This window comes from Molothrus ater, chromosome 4, assembly GCF_012460135.2.
Source record: "Molothrus ater isolate BHLD 08-10-18 breed brown headed cowbird chromosome 4, BPBGC_Mater_1.1, whole genome shotgun sequence".
NCBI classification, from domain to species: Eukaryota; Metazoa; Chordata; class Aves; order Passeriformes; family Icteridae; genus Molothrus; species Molothrus ater.
In genome coordinates, this window is record NC_050481.2 from 21768938 (window position 1) to 21792150 (window position 23213).

Consider the following 23213-nt stretch of genomic DNA (forward strand, 5'->3'; position numbering starts at 1 on the left):
ACTGCTAGACAATATTGTGTACTTGAAAACTTAAAATAGCAATGACTGCCCTAAATTTTTACTACATCTGCTTTTCCTCTTCAATTCAGCCTGCTGGCTCTCTGTGGGCTCTCTAGTTTAATGGCTGTTCATCCCTTCATGTTAACAGAAAAACACAAACTACTGGATACGGGAGAGGATGTGTGTACCAGCAAGATGATTAGTCTGAATAAATGCAACAGCAGAGTTGCATGAGAAATGCCACAGTCAGTGGTAAGCACAAACTACAGCTTTGGGTGTAAAATACTGTAATTACAAGGGATGGAGAAAGCTCCACTGTTTTTATCCCCACAGAAATCGATAGTGGTGCAGACTTGTGCTCTTTGCTGGAGCAGGGGCAGTCTGATGAAAGAGCTTATTGATTTATCCAGCTGATGCTCCTGAAGTGAATAATAGACTGGAAGAGAAAGGGCTTGTAAATGAGACTCATTCAATTCAGCATTTTCCAGGATATCTTTTACACGCAGCTATATAGAGATACATATTTACAAGTGAGTTTTTGTCAGAGCAACAGGCTAGAGACTCCTGGCAGAGTGTCTGCCTACTAATTCTTTGACCTCACTACACCCATGGTGTCAACCTTCAGGCTCTCACTAAAGACTGGCAGTAAGGAAGCAGCACCAGGGCACCTAGAAACAGGATTTGACTGTGGTGCAGGTAAGCAGCTGGCCAACAGATCTCCCAGGGGGCTGTGGCCACAGAGAAAAGGTGGCTGAAGCTTCCTCCACACCACATGTGCCACTGGAAAAGACTGTTGTGAATCTACAGGTGACCAGGCTAAGAGAATTGTCAGTTCCAGGCCAGACCCCCAAAGCCTCAAATAATGTGGAAAGAGGCATGTTGTTATAGGAATTAAAGGAATACTTTGTGTCTTCCTGGCTCAGCAGGCAGATTTTCTAAGAATCTAAATCCACACAAGCAAAAATGTAAGTGTTCAGATTGATTTTGCATAAACTGACAAAGATAAATAAATAAAAAGAGAGGGAAGGAGAGAGAAAGAGAAAGCAGCGGGCACACTGCCACAAAGTACAGCAAATCAATCTTCTCAGCAGTGATGGATCAGGGAGCAGGACTGGAAGTTTTACAGGTATATGAAGCCCTGAGAGTATAAAGACACCATTAAAACACTGCCATTAAATTCCAGCACTGAAGGCTTATCATGGTCCCTGGAGCTAAGCAGGTCATTATGTGACTGCATATTTTTCATTACCATTTTTTATATACATATATATGAAGCAGAATAGGATTCACAACAGTTTCACCCTCTCTCCTGCTGAAGACCTCTGCTTTATACTCAGCATCCACTTTCACAAATAAAATGCAATACACCATCAACAGATAAATGAGATCCCTACAGGGCTTTTATTCTGCTGTACTATTATATCTACTTTTCCACAAGATTTCTGCTTAAATGGCTCTCTTTATGCACATACACAAAGATGACATACACCTGTCTAAATATAATCTGATAGTGAAGAGCTCTTCTGTGTGGGGAAATGCATCTTTTCCTCCTAATTTGCCATAATGACTTATTAACACTGCTGGAACTAGGGCTGCATTAGCTTCCCTACAATAAAAGTCACCAAGGTGTTGTATAGTAACATGTAGCTGGATTTTTTTTCCTTATCCTTAGAAATGAAAAGGAGAGGAGTTCTGAATGTTACCTTCCCAATTTCACCATAAAAGCAAGTGTTTTGAGGGATTACATCTTTATAGACCACTGACATTGACTAATAGCTTTTAACATGATGGAAATGCTTGTGTGAGCCACATGGAGGGAGATGTTTGTAAATCTGGGAAAGCTCAAAGTAAATGGTCATGCTGTGCCATAGGGTAGCTCAGAGATCACTACCAACATAGGAGCTATCCTGTATAGCACTTATTCAAAGAGCAGACCAATTTATTAGCTGGTAGTGTCATTTTCTGTCATCATGAATATTTCAGTCAAAAGTAACCTACCTCAAAGAAGAAGAATTCTTTACTCCTTTTTTTATGATAGAACTCAATGCCAATTTTAGAACAAAAATGCCAAAAGTATTTTATGATCTGGACGCAGACGTACTGGATGGGCACAGCCACAACTCTTTGGACAACAGAGAGCTGAAGCTTGACAGAGAAGTACTGCAGAGAGGTGGGATGAAGGAATAGGAAAGAGCTGTATGTGAGGATTCTGACTCACTAATGAGACGTGAAAGGGAGTTTTGATGCACCAGCAGAGCAGAGAAGACCTCATTTTTGAGAAGGGACAAAATGTAGAGCTGAATAATTGCTCATCAGTGTATGTCAGAATTACACTTTACACTAAAAACCTGCTTTTCTTTGCTTCTCTCTCCATTAGTCAGAAAGGCAGGACCACTGCTTGAATAGGCACAGGTGGAATAGACTTCAGTGCTAAAGCTGATCTTCATGAGGCTGCAGCATGCTGGCAACCAGATAGGAAGTTTGCATCAGCACTGCATTGATGAAGTACCTCCTTCTACCACAGGTCACCCGAAATTGAAAAAGGAGTGTAATTATTATAAATAGAAACACATGCACTCACCATTCCTGACAGTAAGAAGCCAGAAGCTGATCTGCTTGGCCAAGTTTACTCATTTGGAATTGCTGGCTTTGCTCTAAATGCTCTATTTTTCCATTTGCAGTGCTGTAAGAGCCACTGCCAAGCTTCTCTGGACAGATGCTGAGCCAATATAGAGAGGAGGGCTCTTTGGTGGGGAGGGCAGGCAGTAGAAGGCTCTGTTATGACTTTCTAATTCTTCACTGTTCCATATTCTAGGCAAGAGGAGTGGGGTGTCCAGGCTGGTTGAGAATTGGCCCCTAACTCATTTCTCCTACAATGGTTTGTGAGTTTAGGTCACTGATGCTGATCTGCAGTTATTTCATGGTTTGCCACATACATCCCAGATCCTGGAGAGAGCACTTACCCTGCATGCAGAGCCCATCCGTGCAGTTCTTGGACTGCAGCACCAGCCCCTCGCAGTCCTTGCCCCCATTCTTGGGAGCTGGGGCCGTGCACTCTCTGCGGCGCCAGTGGGTGCACTCTGTGCCACACGTGGACCACTTGCTCCAGGATGTCCACTTGCCATCCACTGAGACAAGGAGAGGACACAACTTGTTAGGGGACACAACAGTGAGACCAAGATAGAGCAATGCACGTGTCAGCACAAGCCAGTCTGCAACTCCCAGCCCTTCCTGGCAAGGCAGAAGGATCATCAGCCTGCTCTTCTTCTTCTGGCCTATAAATGCACATGCATCCCCGCATCTCCTTTCTCTCTGTCCTGGCCCCATTTCTGGTCTTTCCTCCCCTTTATATAAACTTTTAACCAGTTTATCTATGCTCAAAGTGTACAAGCAACAAGTCAGGAATCTGTGATTTAATTTTGTGGCAGGGGGGTGGCATTTTTAATACAGAGGTTAGACTTTTCCAGAAATTCTTCTTTAATAGGAAGATATTTAATGTTAAATATTCTCTATTAAAAGAAATCTCCGGAGGCACCAATTTATTTCACATGAACAGAACCAGGAGTGTTTAGCACCCTTCAAAACCCTGCAAATTATTTTCAAAAGCACTAAAATGAACAGCTGAAGAATAATATACAAAACTGTTCCAGTGAGAGAGCTGGATTACCAAACTTCACAAACTGAAGATGCCTTACTGCCATTGATTAGAGTGGGTCAGTAGTGGGAGAGCACCAGACAGTAGGACAGATGGCAGAATTTTATCACAAGAAGTCACCAACTACATTTCATGTCCTGAAACAATTTTGTATTTTGAAGTTGCGGAACTTTAAATTGCAGAAAGAGAAGATGCATTTAAATAACTTCCTAAAGTATGGATGCACATCTCTTTCCAATAAAAATGCCTTTGTATTTGACAATTGTATATGTCAGGTAAACATCTGCCTCAAATTTAATATCCACATCCCAGATGCTTTACTTGCTGAGACAGCTGGACTGAACAGACATTGCAAATATATTTACATCACAGTTGCTTTCTATATTCAAATCCCAATTCTTTTGCACAGCTTTCAACCTTTATCTCCTACATTTTGAAGCTCTGAATACTCTCCAAATCTCCTGAATTGTAAGAGCTGAGACCACAGTGCAAGCAGTATGCAAAAGAAGGGCTGGAACCTGTGCTGCTTGTTATGATGCGCTCACTATTTTATCTGGTTATGCACTACATTTGATTGTTAATTCCCTGAGATGCTGGATTTATTAATAATGAAAAGGAAGCTGTTGCAAGTGTTCTGAAATGACTGATGACAGACAAACTATTTATGTGCGCTGTTCATACTGAACCTGGACACAGAGTGGTGCAAGCTATTTTCTGGACGCTCTGGCCCTCGCAGAAGGCGCCGCCGTTGAGCGGGGCAGGGTTGGTGCAGGTCCTCGTGCGCTTCTGGAAGCCTCTCCCGCAGCGGCTGTTACACACAGACCACTCTGTCCAGGTGGACCAGCCTCCATTCACTGCAAAGCAGGAGAAAAAGAGCATGGTCACACAAACAGCTCAGCCTGGGCAGCCCCAGGGGGCTTCTGGCTCTGTGTCATGAGGCCCCGAACAGTGGCCACAAGTCATGGCATGAGAAACAGCACTGAACAGTACAAACCCACGTCTCAAGCACGCCAAGTGCATGCCAGAAGTCATTGTACAAGCTGAAGAAATGCTGATGCTGAATGAAAAACATCACTTGATGACTATTAGGGTTGGCAGGTGACCTGCCTTATCCTGAAAACCAACCTGACCCAGCCTTAAGCGCCTGGTGGAGTGTGTATGACCAAAATCCCTGCAGGTTCAGAGAGCTCAGGCAGCCAGAAGCCTGTGCTCTGAAAGCTGCGCTGTTTTCCAGAGGGAGATAACCTGCACTCCCACTCATGCTCAGTTGCACCCATCACCTATGCATGCTGAGAGACCCCCATGCTTTGATTAGATATCAAGAATTTTCTTTTCCTTTCTTTCAAGAAGGTGACTTCAGGATGTCAGGACTTCACTCATCCCTCTGTGGACATAGCTGGTGCATACATAAATGTCCCAGCACCTCTCTAAGCTGTTCAGAATCAGCTAATGCTAAATGCTTTTCTTTTTGTTGGAATTTGGGAAGATATTTATCTCTGGTAAGTTATTTATACTGACTCTACTTTTCATCCATCACAGTTTCTGGGATAGATGGAAGAATGAAGGAGTTGTGCTCTTCTACATAATATTGTGATTGCCAGGTATGGGAAATAACATATTAACTGCTCAGATTCCCTAAATCCAAATGTTTGTGATATGGCACAACCCTTAAACAGCTCTGGCAGCAAAACCCATAAAAACTGCTCCCTCTACATGTCTCTTGAATACACTTTTGAAAAAAAATTCTTTATATGTGTGAAGAAGGGTTATAGTATGCCTACATCTTTATGTTTCTGCATTCATCTCAGTTACAAAACATGGTGCTCTTGCATGGTCCATCCCTCAATACCAAAAGCACTGCTAATCAACTCAATTCAGTCAGTTTTCTATAAAAACTGAAGTAAAAAGCACTCATTGTAACTTCAGAGAAGCAACTGCTTACAATTAAATCTAACTGCTACCCTGAATATGAAATGAATATTAGGGATAATCATAGGGATTTTTTCCTACTTGTCTATCCTATAATTAAGCTGATTGTAAGAAACACCAGTTCAGTCAGCTGGCACATAATCAGAGCAGGTTTTGTTCTGGTGGATGCCCCCACCTGGAATGCATTTGGGGAAGTAACTCTGCAGGGGCAAAGGCTTGGACTGGTGAGGCAGAGCTGCAGCACAACACAGGCTGGAAGAGACCCTGGGAGGGAATCCCATCCTTTCCCAGCCAAAGCATGGCCTGCCTCAGTCACATCAGGACTGTGGATGCTGACACAGAATAATGCTATGCCATGCTTTATATTCCCCTAATGTTTAGTTTTAAGCTAGGCTGTGTGCCAACAAACTGCAGTCCCAGAATGCTTTGCTTTTTTGCTCTTGGTGTCAGGGTATGTAGGCACCAAAAATAAGCTTATTTAAAGAGCTAAAAGAAGATGGTGGATTCTGATGACCTCTGACACTCTACCAGTCACTGGAAGCACAAACTCTCTACCAGTTTCTCTCTTATTTCACAAAAAGGTCACTAAGAACATGAACTGTGTTGGTAATAAGCCATGCCTTGGACACTCCTGCTGGAGGATGTGCCCTGGTGGCTCCTTGCTGTTTGCAGCCAGTGTGTGTTACAGCAAGGGGAACAGCCACCTTCTCTCTAATGAGGCTCTTTGTGCAGGGCTCTTCCTCCTTTAACACCATTGCCTGTCACCAATAAGACAAGTCATCAGGCTCCTGAGGGATTTCAGCAGTGCCCCCAACTGCAGTCCCCGTGTGTGGCTGCAAGTCACCAGGCAGCACAGGCAGCCCAGCCTGGGCACTGATTGCAGCCAGAGCTGCACAAGGGCATTGTGCACCCCCCTCCTGCTCTGAGTGTGTGTCCATCCACCTGCAACAGTACAAGGCATCACCTACCATAGACTATCACAGTGGCTGTGGTGCTTTTCCTTTTGGCCACGATGTTTTTTGCAACACAGGTGTAGTTGGCGGTGTCAGAAAGCCGGGCTTGCTTGATGATCAGGTTGTGATCAATGGTGATGTAAAAGTTTCGGTCTTCCACAGGATCAATCACCTCTTCATTCTTCAGCCACTCCACCTTGGGGTTTCAAAAGGCCAGAGGGGAGGCAGTGAGTCAGCAACAAGTCACACCAATATGGACAGACACTGTATCTGTGATTGCGTTGCTCATTCCAGAAACCACTATGAGCCAAGGCATGTGAAGAAGGACTCACCTGATGAATGTCACCAACTGAAACAAAACATCAGGGCAGAAAAGCAGGAGAACATTCTTCGTGCCTACCATTTCCTTCCAGTCCCCTTTCATCCCACCCACTCACCCACTCAACAGCTGTCTTGCCTTGCCTTGAAAACATCAATGCATTTTCAAAGGCTGCCAGGTACTGTACAGGGAAAAGCTGGTCTGTGCTTTCAGAGTCAGAAGCAAGGCAAAAAGAAAGGGTGATATCTTAGGAGAATATCTGCAAACGAAAATTCTCCTACAACACCAGAAACCCTAAATCAGCACAGATCTCACCCCGTTTTCCATATCTTGCCTAATCAGGCAGTTAGTAATGCAGTAACCTTGTAGGTACCTGACCTGGGTCTAAAACCATGAGACTCTATACTGGAGTGGGTAGCACTAACAAATCATAAACCCCAATATTTTTAAGTACATTTGCACTCACATGCACAGTGTCTGGCTTCAATGAGAATGAAACATAATAGTCAGTTACCAAGGAAATAGGAAATCACAAGGACATCAGTGCTTATTTTTCCTCTTTATTTGTGTAAGCTATATTTTACTTTAATAAAGCATGATTTCCTTGGTTGCACAGAAAAATATTTTTAATATGAGGTTTTTAATCTAGACAATATTCTCTTTATTGCCTTCCTTAGAAAACACCCTGTTATATCCCAGCTGACTGCTGTGAGCCACTCTAATATAATTTGGCTGCAAATCTTGTAGCTCGTTTTCATTTGAACTGAGTGTGCTGAAGGACAGGACTGGGGCCCTGGATGGATCAAAGCTGGGCCTTCACGTCACTGGATCCCTTCAGCCTGTGCCCAGGATTTAATTAAAGGACGAAAAACATAACCACAATCAACCCACTGGACTCATGAGGTGCTAGCTGCCAAGGCCTTCTCTCACAAGCCACACTTTTCTAAAGACATTTGAGGAACTATCCAAGCATTGACATACCCCAAAAGCCACCTGAGACAGTTGCACAGACTGCTCCAAACCATGGTGAGAAAAAAACAATGATTTCTCCTGGTGTTGAACACAGAGGGCCACATTCACCCCCAGACAAAGCGAGTCAATGCTGTAAGAGCAGTGCTGACAGATGTAGGCTTGGATTATAGGTGCCCACCACCCACTCCCCACCTTTAGCCCTGCCTTAAGCAGCTCCAGTTCCCCTACTTCAGTGTGGGTTGATGCACTTCAGGTATGAGCTGCTTCCAAATATTTACACCTTTAGTGAATGTAGAGCCACTGCTCCAAGGAAGGCTTGATTTAAACCCCTCTCTTTCACAGCACATCGCTGTGGGATGTGGCAGCCTCACAGCTGTCGATACTGCGGAGCTGGAAGGCAGTGGTGCAACAAGGGCTCTGGAAATGCATACGTGTGTCTGCAAGGAACAGGGGAGGAAGAAAAAGACATAAAACTTTGGAGGCTGTATTTCTGTCACTATCACAATCATGTTTCACCGTGGAAGATACAAGCTCTTAGTCAATAATCTGTTTTTCCTTGACAGAATGACTAGTTTTTTTCCGCCTTTCTTGAATCCTAATAGGTTTCAGGTGTAATCAAGACAGACAGATTCCTGTTCAGTCAATGGCAATATTTAGCTCCTTCCTCACCTGCAGGCCGAGTCTGCATGAATTCTAGACTGCAAAACAAGCCAGGAGCTTATCTCCATCAGTGGTATGCCATTTAACTGCTGCCTCTCACACAAAACCCATGTATTTCTTTGGTTTTAATGTCACTGTTTATTTCTGGAATGGTTATGCCAGGGCTGTAAAAGAGGCTACACACACTGTGTACATCCCACTTTCAAATCTGCCTGTACTCTTCCCTGCTTTGCATGCTGAGGACACCAGGACAGCAGTAAGGACAGGACTACAGTCTACATGATCTAAGGCTCAGTTAAAATATTTCTGGTATGCCCATCCAAGAATATACTCTAGCAGCCTTTGGTGCCCTCAAGGCTCGATGCCCAAGCACATGGTTCTTTTTTCCACTACTCTGCAACATTTTCTCTCTCTGCAAAAACACACATACATATTCAATCTGGGTCTCAAATGAGTAGACAAAATTAAAGCTGTAAGCATTGAATTCCCTATCATCCCTGCAAAACCACTAAAGATAATATGAAAAGAGAAGTTGCCAATATAAAAAAAAAAATCCCAAAACAAAGCAGCTCTGTATAATTCAGTATATTGCCTCTGGCTCTACACCAAATCTCTTAGGAAAAAGATCCTTTTTCACCTAATGTCTCACAGAATTTACTAACGGTAAAAGTTTGAAGAACAACAGGATGTCTTTTTTTTCTGCCAGGACATCAGTACTCCATGTGCAAATCTAAATGCCATCTCTTTTACAAGGTATCTCTTAAATCTATCTAATTCAGTCTTCTGGCATCCAGGATTTTATGGTGTCTTTTAATGTTGCAAACTCTAATGTCAAATCTGAAGGAAGGAACTGATGGATGATTTGACAAGCAGTGGGAGTCTCCTTTCACACATATTTTAGCCATCAGCAGAGCAACACAAAAAAAAAGAACACCCCTCTAGTCATTGTATTTTCTCCCTCAGTCCTTGTAGAAATTGGGACTAATTAAACAAACTACAATATGTGAGACTGTTGTCGGTACTTGTTTTCAATTACTGTTGGACCTAATTTTTATGATGCAGGTGACTGCAGTGCTCAGTACCTCCAAACCTCAGATTATTTTTTTTGAGGTAACCTAAGTAGGTGGGAGTAGGGTTGTTCAGTCACGTAAGTAGGAAGAGATCAGGTGTCAAATACATAAGAGCAGCAAGTAGAATGAGACAGTTTGATTTATAAGTGACAAGTATGCAAACTGTTATCACAGAAGTTAAAAGCAACGATCTCTTTTGATGCCATGTCATTCCCCAAGGTGCAGCCCCCTTGTAGAAATAGGCTGTTAATCCAGTCAGTGCAGAAACATATCCTGAGTTTAATTCTGCAGCCTGAATAATAGTTACTGGCAGCTAAGGCACTGGATACTTGTGTGCCAGAGACCTGTACACCTTCAGGCAAGTGGACAGAGGACCAGCAGGATATAAATGGGCTCTTCAAAGTGCACAAAAACCTGACTTCAAGGTCATACCAAATCACACCTTCATGCCTCCATTTTTCATCTCTCTTGAGATGCTCTAGAGTAGATGTTTGCTTCTGCCTAAATATTAAGGATATATATTTACTAGCTATAATCAGAACAATTCCTGAACATGCACCTAGCTCTATGTATTCAATTAAATCAGGCACATCCCTCCAGCTGTTATTGATAAATGTACTGATGGTCATGCATATATGTAGAAAAAGCATGGGATCAGTTTTTTCCTTATCATAACAGCAATCATTTAATTGGCAAAAATTATGCCATGAAGGATGGGGTAAGTGTATCCTCTAGGGGATGACAGCTATGGAAAATTACAATTACAACAACATACACATGTTTTTTCTCATATACTAAACTTCTGGAACAAAGTAGACACAAAATCCTTTCTCTTCTTGCTAGTTTTCTACACAAGAAGATATTTTTGTTATGTTTTTGCAAACTGACTAGCAAGAGAAGGTCGCTCAGTTGAGATGTGAGAGTGGTGAATGAAAACTTGACCAACAGAATCCACAGATGCTGAGAAGTTGGAGCACACCTGGAGCCAGCTACCTTTTGGCCAGAGCTCCTTAGCACTCTGGATGCAACTTGCAGTTCCATGAGGCACACGGATCCTGCCAGCTGCACTGGAGCTGCACATCCAGGGTTGCTAATGGGCTGGCAAGTGAGCCTGCAGGAGAAGGAGCCGTCCCTGTGGCCAGCAGGGGAAGACATGATCCAAGGTGTCCCTAATTTAGAACAACATACCTTGTAGTGTCTTTTCTGTCATCCTGCTCCCTGGTGAGAGACAGATGTGTTGTCTCTAATCATTCACTGATTGGCATCGGGAGATACATTAACATAATTGGCACATTTGTTCTAATTAACAGAAGGAACCTGCCACATGCCACCCAACAGGAAAAGCAAGACCACCAGCAAGAGCAGAAAACTGCAATAACACCTCAGCTCTACCTGGGAGCTCTGGCCAGCCCTGTGCTGCCACAGGGTGTTTACAGCAGCAGCAGACACAGAGATTAAGACTTGCAAAGCCAGGCCAGGCTTCTGTGCAGACCAAATGAACACAGGGAACATAAATCACACAAGCGATTACACACGCAGGAAAAGCTATTACAGAAGCTAATTACTGATACAAATTTAGCCATACCAAGTTACCAGCATTCCTAGGCACTTAAATCTCTTGGCACACTTGCATATGCGTGACTGTTTTAGAAACTGGTAGAGCAGAAACACATCTGCTATGAAAGAAACCCAAGGATGGAAAAGGAATATGATCTCATCTAGATGCTGCCCTCTTGATCATAAGAGTTGTTCCCTACATATCTGGCAATCTCAAGAGCTAAGTCAGCAGGGTCTGAGTTCTCGATCCCCGTTGCTCTTTGCCTTCCCTGCATCAACCTGCCCTAGGGTCACCTTCAGAGCAAGAAGCACCTGCTGAAAACAGCAAGTCTTTTACCCTCCAGACACAGGCAAAGCCTGCCAATGCCATTTTCCACAAGAAACAAGATGCAAACATCTGGGAGCAGCAAGAGACTTGCCTTGATGAAAGGCAATTTGTAATTTTGGAAGGCGAGAACATTGCACCCATGCCTTCTCCACGCCTTGTTGACACAGCAGGATTGCTTTCCATCTGGTTCTGCATCCACTCTGGATTGTGGCTGGTGTTCTTTGCAGCTGTGCCAAGTGGTCCCAGTGGCACAGCTTGCCTTGCAGCAGTCCCTGCTGTGCTGGCATCACCTCCAACAGCCACAGAGAAATCTCAGCTCCCCAGCTTCACCTGGATTGTAACACACACACACACACACACACACACACACTCCAGTAATAAGGTATTTGTGAAACAAACTAACTGACTAACTACCAATTTGGACACAGTACAAGATGTCTAAGTGAGACTGAGAAAACTCTAGCAGTTTTCATATGAGCCAGCAACAATTTTAGGTGCCGTGAGACTTGAGTGCATCTTTGAAGAATGTTATTTGATTTTGTATCTGGTTTCATCCCAGCAACTGTCTGCTGAAGAGGATGCTGTCCTCTATGTACTATTTACTGGAAAGATATTTCATCACATTTAAGTTTGAAAATAAAAGGAAAAATAAGTGATCTCCAAAGCAACTGAAATTACAGCTCTGAGAGACTGCAAAACATACTGAGAATGAGACAGCAAATGCAAACCAACCATGGTGTTTTGTTCAGTTGTTCTTATTGTACTTCTGCTGCCAATAAGGGGAATTGTTGTTCCTGCTGTGGAAACACTTCCGTAATTACACGTATATCCAGCTTTCTGCTTGCAGGGTGTATGTACAGATGCTGGATGTCTCCAGCCCCATTACAGCTTTGCTTTATGCACAACTGGGAAGTTAAGCCTCAGAATAAACTTCTGAGATGGACTGGTAGTAGCAGATGGAGAACTTTATTCCACAGAGTCTCAAATTCAAACACAGATCATGGCATTATTAAATGAAAACCACAGCACCTGCTATGGGGTCATCAGAAGCTCCTGGGCTACTTTTCCCACCTGAAAGAGGAGCTTGAACTGGAGGTCTATAGCTGACATGTTGACTGGCACTTTTGGCACCGTGAGGGCATATGGACAGATAGGTTGTGTTAGCTAAACCAGAATCCCAGAGCTGTCTTTGCCACAGAAGAGGATAAGATATCAGGGTTCATGTCAGAGCTCTTGTAGAAAATCTCCCACTGTAATATTTCACGGAGGCACTAGAAGTCTGACTGCTCTCCAATCCCACAGATCATCCCTGCCTGAACTGAATTATACAGCAACTGGATTCACTTTGGAGCATGCTCTGCCCTCACTTACACTGGCATCAGTGGAACTGGACTAGAAAGGAAAAGTACAGGGGTATGGCCCATGGAAAAGTCAGGTCTCCAAAAGAGCAGTTCTGCCAGAAGACCTTTGCTCCTTGGCATGGGTTTCTGTACTGTGGAAACGAACTGGTAGGAAATGTTAAAAACAAGGCTATCTAATAATCTAGTAGTCAGGGTACTTGCCAGGAAAGCACAAATCCAACTGCAAACCTGTTCTTCAAGCAGGAGGTTGTAACCTATGTCTCATACTTTGCAAGAGTGACTCGACTACCCACCAGTAGGCTGGGGGGTAAAATGTATGTTAAGAGAGATAGAAATGTAGGGCCAGGTGCTGAAAATTGCAGGGTGCTTTATCCTGTACTTTTTGAGGACAGGCCTGCATGGCCAGACCTTACCTAATGCCTTTCCAAAGCAAAGGATGAGCAGCCCTCATTCATTTTGGGCTGTGCTCCTCCTTTACACAAATCTGCCTCCCCCTCCCCACTCTTCCTCTCACTGACACCCAAAGGCAGTTCTGCTGTATGTCACAAGGCACTGCAAAGGACAGTGCAACTTTTCAGCAATTAGCATTTGTGGCCACAAACTCTTCTACTTGTCTCTCCTGGAGCTGGTTTTCCTGCTGTGAATATAAAACACTGTCTCAGTAACACACACCTGCATGGAAATGCACACACATGAACTCCCAATTAAGGGATAACTACTATAAAACATAAGAGGCTCTCAGGAAACAACACAAACAGCAGTCATATTAATAATCAATTAGATGAAGCTGCCTATTTGTAGAAGTCCCTAGCTTCCACCAGCCTTTGCCTGGGCAAGAGCAGCTGAAAAAAGTTTGTGTCACAGTCATCTTGACTCGGCAAAACACTCTCTTCTGCCTCTTGACTCAGTGATCCTTTCCCCCTTACTCTAGTTCCTAATTAAAGCCATGAATGTGGATAAATATCACCCACAGATTTAAACCCAACTGGGTCACCAAACTGTACACTACACCCTGTTCTGCAATTAAATTACTGTGTGAAACACCTCAATTAAAATTAAAGAAGCAATTATCCCCCTGTTAAAGGCTCCACAAATCATACATTTCAATGCAAAAGTTCATCTGGCAGCTTATGGCATATTAACCAATCTTACATCTCATTTGTGTTTTGATCTATAACCTACCCAAATGAGCTAATTTGATGTGACTCAGTGTCTCTAACTATATTTTATCATGTGCAATACGATACCGGTGTCTTTCAAAGAACAAGTTAAATGAGCTAAGGGGTTAATTGCTAACAACTCAGCCATTACTGTTGGAGCATCACAGAATGGGATCCTTCCTGTCTTCTCAGATTAGGTTTAGAAAATCACACACAGAGTGGAACTGAAATGGATGTTTCTGTTCATGCTGGGGAGCTGCTACTGTCTGATTTCCACTGAGCAAGAGGCTGGCAGGTCACACTGCTGATCTCACCACCTCACCCTACTTCTCCCCATTGGGGGAAAGCAGAAGGCAGAAAAGCATAGAGCTAGGGCAGGGTGCTGTTTGTTTCTATGTCCACTCATTTTTTTCTCTTTTTGTCACAAGAGGAACATGTGAGCTTGCCCCTTTCCCCCTCAGCTACGTGTGCAAACCTCAGTGTAGCAGCACCTGTGCTGGTCCTTCTGCTGCTTGCCTGGGCCATGCACTGGAACAGCCCAAACTCTTTTTACCTGGGTGGTTCAGAACCTGTAGCTTTGTTCAGCTTGATATGGCCATAAACCTGGGAGTGGGGAGGGATACCAGGGTGCAGCTGACACCCACACTGGTTGGGGTTGGTGGGCAGGGGTGTATGACAGCACAGGAGATGATATTTTTGTTATCTCTGTTTATATCTCTGTTTTTCCAGAGACCATGGAAACCCTTGGTTCCTTACATTGTCCCAAGTGAACAAGGAGATGCACTTTGATTTGACCTCAGACCCTGAGGCTGGTGTATTTTAACACATCTGTTTGTATTTGGATTTTGCCTTTTTCTTTTTTTTTCATAGTGCCCATGACCTGAGCCTGCTTTAATGCTTGTCATGTACTAGTGGATCTGAGGGACTGGTAAGTGTTGCTTTAAAAGCTTTGCCTGCCCATCTCTGTCTTTGTCCTTCTTGCCCTCTGAGGAAGCTGTGAGGTTCAGCTTTTCAGTACTCCTAAGATCTGCTCTAGCATTGATCCATAAGAGCTTGACACAGTTAATTGCAATTAAATATGCTGGGAATGATAAGCCTGAATTCCCCAGATACTGAAAAGAGGACAGAATTTATCCCCGAGCATGCTTGTTCTCACCACTTTGAAATACCAGGAAAAAAAAGAAAAACAAACTAAACACCCAACAGAGAATGAAGGGGGTGAATGGAATCAAAGAGCAAAAGCAAGCAAAAGACATTGGGACTCTGGACTCCAGCACTGCACACATTACACTGCATTTTGTACTGTCTCACAGTGTAAGCTTCTCTTCATCTGTTTTGGTGTTAAACACAGTGGCTCCTTCAGACACCAGTAAGAAAAAAATCCTAAACAAAACACAGCTTCCAGAGTGTGAAGAATCTAAAGCACATGCTCACCAAAGCATTTGGAAATGCTGCTCACAGCTGCAGCATAGGCATTACCCTACTCCACTTGGAATCAAAGCAGTGTTTCTACAAGACAGAAAACAGCCACAGTCTGCTGCCTGCCTTCTCCTAAGCCCTTCTAATAGTTACCTGTACCATCACATCAGAAACTTCTCCAAACAAATAAATGAAGTCTTAAACAAAGAACTCATTCATCTTTAAATTAAAATAATCATGTAATCCTTCAACCCACCAAGTTATCTTTCATCTCTCCTTTTTTTTTTCTTAAATTTATCTTACTAGCTTCAGCAAGTGGCTGTAATAAAGTGTCACATTAAGGTATTCATATTCATTAGTGTTCAGGTCTTTGTTCTTTTAATAGTGTTGGAAAGAATCTACAAAGAGGCTGTATTAGGCGACTGTCCAATCTGGGTGTTTGATCTCTTTCTGACTTCAAAAGTCAGAAGAGGAAAAAAACCCACATTGAGAATGGTTCTTTTGAATGTCAGATAGGGAGTATAAGATTTCTGAGCCTGCCAAGTGTTAATTGGTGTCTGCCCTGACCATGGTACAAATAAGATTCAGAGTCACTCAATGCACCATCATGAAGGGCTATTGACAGAGCGAGCAGGATACTGGAAGGCAGGAAAAAGCACAACTGCTATGGCAGCAGCTCACAGAAGATTTTTTCAGAGATCACTTTCCACAAATCACGTTAAATTATGCAGTTTGGGCCTCAGCCACGCGACTGGGTATAACAGACCTTTCTGAGGGAACAATCAGCCTGGCTGCTGAAATTCCAGAGCTGCCTGTAACACTGCACAAAAACGAACCTACCCGCCAGCATTAATCTCTGCTTCTAGCAAATGTAATGAAGTTCCCCAGTACTACCCTGCCCTGCCTGAATAACACATCCCAGTGCAAAAACTCCTGTCATGGTACAACAAGATGCTGACTTGATGCAAAGAAACATCAGAAAGCAGCGGGGTTTTATTTTCCTAAGTTCCTGATGAAACCCAACTGATTAATATTGCAGTTGTCAGCAAGCTGGCTCGGCAGACCTAAACACTCTTTTCAGTTTGGGAGATCTTAATGGGGAAAGAAAACAGCCAACAGAACAAGGAAGTGGGAAAAATCTTCTGTGCTAATTATTCTTTCTGATGTTTGTGGACACGTTTCTGCAATTCTGATTAAATCTAAACTTGGGTTAGATGGGGAGGTAACACTTTAAGCTTCATCTCCTGAGAAATCAGCCATGAGCGCTGAGTGACAACCACTTTGCTACTTAGCCATGACAGTCTGACTTATCCTAATGCAAATTGGCAACAGTTTCTTCTGTGCCTGGTAGAGGAAAACCGAAGAGAATTCAGATAGGGGAATTACCGTCATTAGCAATCAATTTTTCTCATAACAGCCACAGTAGATTTAGGATTTCAGAGGCCTCCCTGTGACTCAGGGACCCCCCTTCCATGAGCTGGGAGTCTGAAGCTGGAGGCACCGCGGCACTTAGGGAAGCTGCTGCTCACTGCTGCTGTCAGGCACAGGTTCTGCTGAAGGGCAGGCTGGCTCCTGCAGGGGGAGAACAGGCTACCCACTCTGGGTTTGCTTAGAAGCCAGTAGGAAAAACAGCTAAGGCCCTGAAGATGGCTTATTAGGCAAATACATCCTCTACTTTCCCAAACCTCATGGTGCTTTACCTGGGAGCCTGTATTGTATCACATCCTCTCATGCCAAGTTGGCAGGGTGGTGCATACACATGTGAGTGGATTATAGTCTGGCAAACTAAAAATTAAAACGTGTTTGAAAGGTGCCCCTCAGAATAAGTGATTTTTTTTTTTCTTTAAAAGCAAAACAAAAGATAGCAGGCTGGTATTAATATGTTCCCCCAGCTATGTGTCCTCTGGATGCCAGATATAGTTGTGATTTTTTAAAGAGAAGAAAAAACTGAAACAGAACCGCCTGCAGCTCTGCCCAGCAAGGCACCACAACCCAGAGCCATTAATCAGGTCCCAATCAATCTTGCCTATGAGCAGCAGTCAGTCAGCTTTCCATCAGCACCCATTCATCACGCCCTGCTGTAAGTCACTGCACCATTAGCCACCCATCAGGCCTTACTGAGGATGTCCCAGTGCCAGACCCTGCTGCTGTTGCTCACCTCAGCCACTGGGATGCCTTCAGGGGGACGGCACTGGAGCAGGACCTCTTGCTCCAGGGACACTTCTTTCCCTAAGGGCTCCTGCTCGAAAGTTTTCCGGAGATCTGAGAAGGGAGATGAAAATAAAATAATTAACATTATTATCATTTATATTATATTTGATTACCATACTGGATAAATGCAAGAGACAAAGAAAACAGCAGTTCTGCTCCCTGTAAAATAAAGCATTAAAAAAAGTCTGGGTCATGGTTTCACTTCATTCCAACATTAAGCAAAGATTTCATTGTGGGTTTAATACTTATGTTGTGGTACAGCATGTGAACCCAGTGAGCAACCAAGGCTTCCTGTGGAGGGTTATGTCCAGACACAGAACAAAAAGTGAAACAAGTCCCTTTTTCAAATAATTTTTGTTTGATAAACTATACCAGTGAAGTACTAAAGAAAGTTATGGAAAACTAAATAAATCTGTAAAACTACAGCATATAAACTGAGTTGCCTTAAACTCATAGATGAAAGTGCTCATGCTGTGATTTAATGTACTTTTAGCTCATAAGCATGAACTCTATAGCTTTAGCCAATTTGTCTACCTTATCATTATCCCGGTAGCACTAAGTTATTATTATTAATAATAATAACGTAGTAATAATAATGATAATAATAAAAAGTCACTTCAAGAAGTTGAACCATGTTTGGATACCTCCACAGCACCACAGAAATATGGCAGACTGACAGGGCCTCAAATGTACTTCCAAAGATCAGACCAGTTCATTGTACTGGACAGCTGCAAAGTCTGGCCTTTTTGTACTCTTCTGTAACATCTTTGCACTGATGGTAAAATGGACGTAAGAAGTTCCCTCCTTATCACTATCCCTATGTTTCTGCCATGGACTGCCACCCTCTCCTCTGTGCCAGGGAGGATGTGGCTTTGGAGAGCTGAGCATTCAGCCCCAGTAGCTACTGGGGATATTTCTCCCTGCTGCCAGTTCCTTCTGCAAATGGATGTGAAGCCATGCTCAAAGTCACATCAAAGACCTGGCCTGACTTCAAAAACTTTACAACTCAGTTATTTTTGTTTTACTTCTTGTTCTAAAGTCAAACTATTTCTGTACATCAGCTCACAGTGAGATTGCACAAATATTTGTGTCATATTGGCAACAAGACAAAGTCATATGGGAACAATTTAAAAGCCAGATATTTCATATTTTGAAGCCATAACCTACGACTGGGCTGGAAAACAGATCACTGAATTGAACCGATTTACAAATAAACCATGCAAAGAGTTATTTTTTTCCTAGATTACCTCTAAGACCTGCTTAAGATTTGATCCATAAAGAACTGCATCAGTGTTACCAAAAGGCAAAACCTGGGGCTGGCAAATGCAGAGATGGAAAAGGAGATGGAGTGGCTGCCACCGAAATCAGCTCCTCTGATACCCTGAAACTTTAAATGTCATGAGACCTCTCTTATCCTATATAGGGAAAACATGATTGTTCAGCTACTTGGAATTCAGTATCAGTTTAATGGTACCATGAGAAAGCTCTGTCACAGCTGGAGATGCTCATTTTAACTCAATATAGTGGCAAACTTCTGACATCCAAGCATTTACCCAGTGAAACTGAGGAATCTCAGTCCTTCCTCTGTACCACAGGCATGAGAGAAGCAGCCCTATACTTTCTTTCCCACCAGCAGCATTTTTGCTCCCTCTGGCACACAGGGCAGGGACACTGAGAGCCCCTCTGATGGGACAAGATTTATGGCCACAGTTTAAGGCACCAAAGATAAGCTTTGGTACACCCTACTGCAGCAATGTAAGAAATTGCTGCCTCCAGCCCTGTGTTTGGTTGGGATTACCTCCTCTCAAAAGGAGGCTCATGCCAATGTCACAGCTACACCTCACTACAAACCCCATCCACCGTTCCAACCTCAGCTCTTGCTGAAAGGGCTTTACCCTAAAACACCAGATAACTTAGGGCAAAGAGGAGGAGCAAAAATCTGGACATGAACGTTTCTTAGGATGACATGGTAAGTTTTACCAGGCTGTGCCTGTCAGCATCCCTGTCACACTGGAGTTATTCCAAGCCAGTGAGGCTTGTTCATGGGACAGCAACCACAGCAAGTGTCTGATGTCTCTACAGACCTCCCAATGAGTTGCCAGCACCAGCAGCTTCATCCCATCCTCTCTGACAGGCCACTCAGTGGATATCTGGGTTATATGGCTCCATTTGAGTAAATCTTAAACCCTCCAGGTGCCCATGGGTGGGAGTCATTCCAAGGGCAAAATTCTGAGTTTTGGCTTGCTGCAGTTCTGCATGTTAAACATTGAAATGAACAGCTCTTTCAACAGTGCTTTCAGGAGCTGGTAGGTTTCTTGGGAAGCACACATTCTTCTTTGGGCCCAGGCTCCTCATCCATCCTCTGGGCTTGATTGGTATCCTGGGCACAAATAATGTCAGGATAATGCAGTTTGCTTCAAATCAGCAAACAGCTGGGGCTACATTGCTAGCAGTACCCATAAGATCATATTATTGCTAGTTCCACAGATATCTTCAGAAGAAAAGGATTACCTCTACATCAGGTACACCTTAGTGCATTTAGCAGGTACACACACAAGCACAGTGCAATTACTGTGCTCTAATATCACGGTTGAGGGAAAATGAGAAAGTTACTGCAATAGTAATAGAAGCATATAAGCACAGTATTAAATAGCATATTAATAATAGCTTTCAGGTGTTCAGGCTGAAGACAGTAGAGGGAGATTAGATAATAATCTGAATATTTTTCTTGACATGTTGATTTACTGTCCTACCTACCTAGCTGAAATATTTAACAGAGCTCTAGTTCTACATTGCCTCACGTACACAATAATCACCTCTCCCACAAAGCACTTGCCTTTAGAAAAATCCCCAAGTTTTAGTGCATGCAAAAGTAAATAGCATTATCTAGAAATGTGTAATAACAGTAAAAAGATCCTCCTTTAATATCTTTGTCACCAAGAGCTGGGATTGCTGGGTATGAAGAGCCCCTTTTCCCTGGGAACAGTTGCAGTGGTGCTGCTGCAGGCGAGATGAACTCTCTGCTCTCCTGGCTGCCCCACCCACAGGGCCTCGCTGTGGGAGGATGCTCTAATGGCACTGTTGGGTTCAAGCATTTCAACGATCCACAAACTAAAAATACACTAAGTGGAGCCTTTGACATAATAGGCAGTAATGTTCTCAAAGGAGCCATTAGATACTATTGAGTAATTAAATAGTACTATAATACTAATTTGGCAGGGGTAAAGGTACATAATTGTGTATTTACAAGACTGGGAGCTCTTATATCCTGTTGGCTCCCTCCCACGTGTTCACAGCTTTATCCCACCACCTCCCACAGCAGCCATGTCACCTACAAATGGCTCCAGATGGCAACAGCGCAGGGCACTTATGGTTAGTTGACCTAACCAAGCTCAAGGTTGGCTCGTTGTGACATACACGAGATGAGTTTTTAAGTGATGACAAAGCCAAGGGCCTGGACAAACATCTTCCTCATCTGCTGTAACTATCATGAAACACCCTGCTTGGACAGCACTGGGTTTGGAAATGACTGCTTTTTCTCTATGGCCCTTACTATGATTTCTGTGGGTAACAGTGACATCCTTCTAATGCTCCCATCTTCAGCTTCCTTTGCCATTTAACAATTATAGTCATCACAGAAACTGTCAGCTGGGAGTGGGTGAGCTTGCTAATGTACTGAGGGACTTTGGATCTTTCCCAAGCAGAGTATTTTCAATAACAATTTTCAGTTTCTCAACGTGTCATATAAGTTACAATTGCTTGTGAGCGGGGACAGAAGGGATTCATTTTCCCAGAGAATGGTAAGAGACTAATAAAATACATCCCAAAGAAGCTTTAATAATCTTCAAAAAATATACCTGGAAAAGCAAATCAATAAAACATTTGATCCATTCTGGATCAGGACCTCTCTGTCTGTGAAGAGGCAGTGTGCATTATTAAAGTCTCAGGTGGGCCGCAGCCCTGTTACTGAGATGCTGAGAGAGCACATTCCCTTACCCTCCATTGGGGGGACAAGAGAGAAAGGCAACTGCACTTTCTTTCCATTATTAGTTTGGTAATGTAGAATAAACCTATATTGCTGGTGTTAGCAATACTCTTCCTCCCCTTCTGCAGGTAATATTCCTCATAGTGGACGAGCTGGAGTGGACAGTGGTGCTGAAGGGCCCATCCTGTCTTTCATCAGCTCTCTGACTAGAGGGATGTCACTGCCAGGCTCAGGTGACAGCCTGCACCCCCACCAGGTGCTTTACCCCACCTCTACCTTCCCTTCAAGGCTGTGCTCATAAAAGAAACCAAAGGCAGCAAATAAAATTCTGGTCTGCCACCTTGAGCCAGACTATTTTCCTTACTAAAGCACAGTCCTAGTGAATTCAGAGGGGGCTCTTGTGGCATATATTGCAGCACATTTACAGCATACTTATGGTGAGACTTCCCTCCAAGACTCCTGAAATACTCTGCACAACCCTCTCTGATAAGGACATAAGGCTGCAAAAGAGCTGCATGGAAAAAAGGGAATTTTCATAAAAATAAAACTGAAATAAAATAATGGGAAATCAAACTCTCAATGTACACCATGTTGTTAACTTCACTTCTGAACTGCTATGCTTTTTGGACAAAGGGGTATTAGATCTAATTTTTCATGCACTGCTAAATTACTTCATTATATGTTTAACACATTTTTATCTTACAAGACACTCAGAAGTTGGATTTTTGTCTGCAAAAGGTAATAGATTATACAGGAAGTCATTTCCCCCTTCCTTTTCTACCTGTCAGCTTCTAAGAAAGAGCAAAGAACAACCCTATTATTTTTTTTTTAATCAAATATATTTTATCTCTTTGTTGTTCTGGGTTTTTTACTGTGATGTGTGGGTGGGTAAAACTATAAGGATATCTTTTATCATTTCTGAGAAATGTGATAAGAGGCAGACCAGGCGCTTCAATGTGGTGCTAATGCAAGGGTGACTAATGAATGAGCATGAAAAACGGACACTTGTCAGCCAGGAATTAGATGCAAACCAGACAAACAGACCAAGGCAGCATTACTGTCAGGGAAAGATGGATTTCTGCCCTTGGTAGACCTTTTAGACTCTCTTCTTCTAGTAACTCCAACATCAACTTTCTTTCTGTTTACTGAACAGGATCAGAACAAACAACTAAATATCAGCAAGATTTAAGAGCACAAAAACAAAAAAAAAATCCACTTTTTTTTTTCTATGCAACTGTCGTATTAAATATGGCTACTGAGAGAAATATGTTCAGTGCGTGTTTTCAGAGAAACAAGGGTTTAAGAATGCGAAAAGACCTCCAAAAAAGTATGCATTTCCATACAGAAGATAGCTTGCTTTATATAGGCAAGCATAGACAGACATCCACATAAAACCAAACACATCAAAAGCAAAAAATGCAATAAAAACACTAGAGATAAAATGAATGTGGCTTGGTAAAATTTTAGCTGTTATTAGAGGACCAATATGTGATATGTAACCAAGATTTCAAGATTTCCACCACTTCTTCCCTGAGAGTGTTCTCAAGAGGCAAGGTTCAATTTTGTTTTAATTTTACCTGGCCTAATAAAAACATTCAAACAGAAAAAAAATTGTGGGAAAAGACTGGTAAAAT

General features: G+C 42.9%; 1 protein-coding gene across 2 annotated transcripts in view; it reads right to left on the bottom strand.

The window, feature by feature from the left end:
- The window catches only part of UNC5C (unc-5 netrin receptor C), a 247875-nt gene that overhangs the window by 43245 nt on the left and 181417 nt on the right, over nucleotides 1–23213 (bottom strand). For both annotated transcript variants that reach the window (XM_036381742.2, XM_036381741.2), the window contains exons 4-7: nucleotides 17542–17645; nucleotides 6553–6733; nucleotides 4342–4509; nucleotides 2964–3128 (exon numbers count right to left, since the gene is read on the bottom strand). In XM_036381742.2, coding sequence (XP_036237635.1) covers nucleotides 2964–3128; nucleotides 4342–4509; nucleotides 6553–6733; nucleotides 17542–17645 — 618 coding nt within the window. The remainder of the gene's footprint in view (nucleotides 1–2963; nucleotides 3129–4341; nucleotides 4510–6552; nucleotides 6734–17541; nucleotides 17646–23213) is intronic.